The sequence below is a fragment of the Rhincodon typus genome, chromosome 14 (assembly GCF_021869965.1).
Source record: "Rhincodon typus isolate 14 chromosome 14, sRhiTyp1.1, whole genome shotgun sequence".
NCBI lineage: Eukaryota > Metazoa > Chordata > Chondrichthyes > Orectolobiformes > Rhincodontidae > Rhincodon > Rhincodon typus.
The window spans coordinates 1,000,105-1,004,391 of NC_063345.1; the positions used below are offsets into that span (position 1 = coordinate 1,000,105).

The following is a 4,287-nucleotide window of genomic DNA, read 5'->3' on the forward strand; positions in this document are numbered from 1 at the left end:
TGGGAAATTCTAATCTCAAACTCTTTCTGTCAGAATATCTCCAGGAAAATGATCGATCCGGTTAATGGCTGGATTCTCACCATCATCAGTTACATTGGATGTGGAGTTTCCTCTTTATTTCTGGGGCTGATCTTACTGACTTACATTTCTTTTGAGTAAGTTATTCCTCTGCAGAAAGCTTCCTAATTTTAACTTTAACTGACTGATCAATGGTACGATATTGACTATACATCATTGACATTTTGTACAAATTAAACAGCCTGGAGACCAATCAAATTGTTTGTCTGAAATCATTTCAAATCTCACCTTGGAGGAGAAATGGGCAGAAGATAAAATAATGATCGAGCTGTATTATTTCCTAAACAGAAAGTTACACAAGTGGAGGAGTGAGAGGTTTGGAGTACAGGAGCAGGGATGTGTTGCTGCAGTTATACAGGGACTTGGTGAGGCCGCACCTGGAATATTGTGTGCAGGTTTGGTCTCCTTTTCTGAGGATGTTCTGGTAATGAAGGCAGTACTGTGAAGGTTTATCAGGAGGATCTCTGAGATGGCAGGACTGGTATGTGAACAGGGACTGGATCAGTTAGGACTGTGTTTCCTGGAGTTTAGAAGAATGAGGGGTCAGAACACAGAAACAAATACAATTCTAACAGGACTAGACAGGGTAAACATAGGAAGATGTTCCCAATGACCAGGGGAGTCCAGAACCAGGGTGTCATGGTCGAAGGATATGGGGTAGGCCATTTAGGACTGAGATGAGGAGAAATGTCTTCACCCAGAGAGTGGTGAGTCTGTGGAATTCTCTGCCACAGAAAGTGGCTAAATTGAATATCTTCAAGGAGGAGTTAGATATAGCTAAAGGGATCAAAGGGTACAGGGAGAAAGCAGGAACAGGGGACTGAGTTGGATGGTCAGCTGTGATCATACTGAATGGGGGAGCAGGCTTGAAGGGCTGAATGGCTTAGACCTGCTCCTATTTTCTAGGGAACCCAAACTGGGCGTCACTGAGCAGGTTATTGCTGAGCAGGTGCTAATTGATAGCACTGTTACTGACACCTTCCATCACTTTACTGATGATTGAGAGTAGACTGATGGGGCGGTAATTGGCCGGGTAGGATTTATCCTGCTTTTTATGTACAGGACATAATTGGGCAATTTTCTACACTGCCGGGTAGATACTAGTGTTGTAACTGTAGTGGAACAGCTTGACTAGGGGAGCGGCAAGTTCTGGAGTACAAGTTTTCAGTATTATTGTCGGAATGTTGTCAGGGCCTGTAGCCTTTGCAGTATCCAGTGTCTCCAACTGTTTCTTGATATCATGTGGAGTGAATCGAATTGGCTGAAGACTGGTATCTGTGAAGCTGGGGACCATTGGAGGAGGCCGAGATGGATCATCCACTTGGCACTTCTGGCTGAAGATTGCTGCGAATGCTTCAGCCTTATCTTTTGCTCTGATGTGCTGGGCTCTTCCATCATTGAAGATGGGGATATTGGTCAAGCCTCCTCCTCCAGTGAGTCATTTAATTGTCCATCACCATTCATGACTGGATGTGGCAGGACTGCAGAGCTTAGATCTGTTCCTTTGGTTGTGGGATCACTCAGCTCTGTCTATCACTTGCTGCTTTCGCTGTGTGGCGGCTTCACCAGGTCGATATCTCATCTTCAGGTATGCCTGGTGCTGCTCCTGGCATGCCCTCCTGCTCTCTCTCCATTGAACCAGGGTTGATCCCCTGGCTTGATGGTAATGGTTGAGTGGGAGATATGTCGGACCATGAGGTTACAGATTGTGCTGGAGTACAATTCTGCTGCTGTCGTTGGCCCACAGCGCCTCATGGATGCCTAGTCTTGAGTTGCTAGATCTGTGCAAAGTCTGTCCCATTTAGCGCAGTGATCCATAGATCATAGAATCCCTACAGTGTGGAAATAGGCCCTTTGGCCCAAAACGTCCACACCAACCCTCAGAGCATCCCACCCATTCTTACCTAAGCTACAGATCCCTGAACACTATCGGCAATTTACCATGGCTGATCCACCCTAACCTGCACATCTTTGGACTGTGGGAGGAAACCAGAGCAAACCTATGCAGACACGGGGAGAATGTGCAAACTCCACACAGACAGTCGCCCAAAGGTGAGATCGAGCCCAGGTCCGTGGTGCTGTGAGCCACCGTGCCACCCAACACAATGGAGGTTATTCCAACGTGAAGGTAGGATTATGCAGTGGTCACTGTTACCAATCCTGTCATGGACAAATGCATCTGCAGCAGGCAGATTGTTGAGGATGAGGTCAAGTATGTTTTTCCCTTTTTCTTAATTCATTCATGACATGAGGGCATTACTGGCTGGGCCAGCATTTATCACCCATCCTTAATTACTCAGAGGGCAATTGAGATTCAATGCTATTGCTGTGGGCCTGGAGTCACATCTCGGCTGGACCTGGTAAGGGTGGCAGATTTTATCCCTAAAAGATATTAGTGAACCAGGTGGGTTTTTCCTAACATTCAACAAGGGTTTCATGGTTACCATTAGATGCTTTTTAATCGCATAAACTTCTATTGAATTGAAATTCCACCATCCTGCTGAGGTAGGATTTGAACCCTGGGTCCCTGGATTACTGTGACATCATGCAGCCACATTTTGACTGTACCACCCCCAGCCTGTTCGGTCACCTCAGGGGTTTTCTGATGATGTTTCCTGGGGAAAGCTACTGCCTCTGATAGGTTACCATTGGCACAAGAATTGATCTAATTGTCCGAACTTAGTGATTAATTTGTGTGTTTAGGAATGTGCGTCGTGACTATCCCTCGAAGATTCTGATGAACCTGTGCATGTCCTTGTTCATGCTGAATATTTTCTTCCTGACCAATTCGTGGATGGCTTCGTTTAAGAGCTCAGGCCTCTGTATCACTGTGGCTGCCTTGTTGCACTATTTCCTGTTGACCTCCTTCTCGTGGATGTGTATTGAGGCAGTCCACATGTACTTTGCACTGGTGAAAGTCTTCAATATCTACATCCGCCATTACATGCTGAAGTTCTGCCTGATTGGATGGGGTGAGTTATTTCTCTGAGCAATTGAAGTTCTTGCCTGGGAGTAACCATCACCTTCTGGGTCTCAATCTGTGTGTTTTCCTCCAAACAGGTTTCCCAGCAATTGTTGTGGGGTTACTACTCTCGATCAATGTCAACCTTTATGGTTATGAAACAAAGCTGAAATCTTCAAATCCAGCAGACATGTTGTAAGTTGAACATTCTCCATTCGATAATTCATCTTCAAGTTGAAGTGTCAGGAACACAACAGGGTTTAGAATGGAATTCTTCACCTTGTTTCCACTTAAACCTCTCTGTGCTCTGGTGATGTTTAATACAATCTGGAGTAAAATCAGCTCATCCAGCTTTCACACTCAACATTCGTTTCAACAACCTCAGCTCAAAGCTTGGCCCCATTCATTTGCAAAAAGCAGCTCGTGGTGGGATCCTGCAGTTTGTATTCACTCCTCCCCTTCACACATCACTTCCCCCTTTCCGCATCCATGTTCAGTCCAGTAGGACAATCCCTCTAGCTTCACTCCTGTCTGACACATACTCACAGACCTTCTCTTTTGCTCTGATTGGCTCCTCATTTCACTCCATTCATTCCCAGTATAATGCTAACATTTCCCTGTTCATGTGCCAGGCCAGAGTTGGGAAGCACTGTCTATAGGGTTTCTCTGAAGCACTATCTATAAGGTTTCTCTGAGGCACTGTCTATAGGGTTTCTCTGAAGCACTGTCTATAGGGTTTCTCTGAAGCATTGTCTATAGGGTTTCTCTGAAGCACTATCTATAGGGTTTCTCTGAGGCACTGTCTACAGGGTTTCTCTGAGGCACTGTCTATAGGGTTTCTCTGAGGCATTGTCTACAGGGTTTCTCTGAGGCACTGTCTATAGGGTTTCTCTGAGGCACTATCTATAGGGTTTCTCTGAGGCACTGTCTACAGGGTTTCTCTGAGGCACTGTCTATAGGGTTTCTCTGAAGCACTATCTATAGGGTTTCTCTGAGGCACTGTCTACAGGGTTTCTCTGAGGCACTGTCTATAGGGTTTCTCTGAGGCATTGTCTACAGGGTTTCTCTGAGGCACTGTCTATAGGGTTTCTCTGAGGCACTATCTATAGGGTTTCTCTGAGGCACTGTCTACAGGGTTTCTCTGAGGCACTATCTATAGGGTTTCTCTGAGGCACTGTCTACAGGGTTTCTCTGAGGCATTGTCTATAGGGTTTCTCTGAAGCACTGTCTATAGGGTTTCTCTGAGG

General features: G+C 45.8%; 1 protein-coding gene across 1 annotated transcript in view; it reads left to right on the plus strand.

Annotated features, from left to right (window-relative positions):
• The first annotated feature begins 52 nt into the window (after window positions 1-52).
• The window catches only part of LOC125484848 (adhesion G-protein coupled receptor G2-like), a 9,257-nt gene continuing 5,022 nt past the window's right edge, over window positions 53-4,287 (plus strand). Inside the window, exons 1-3 of the mRNA XM_048605249.1 lie at window positions 53-155; window positions 2,782-3,050; window positions 3,139-3,235. Coding sequence (XP_048461206.1) covers window positions 2,816-3,050; window positions 3,139-3,235 — 332 coding nt within the window. The 5' untranslated portion in view covers window positions 53-155; window positions 2,782-2,815. The remainder of the gene's footprint in view (window positions 156-2,781; window positions 3,051-3,138; window positions 3,236-4,287) is intronic.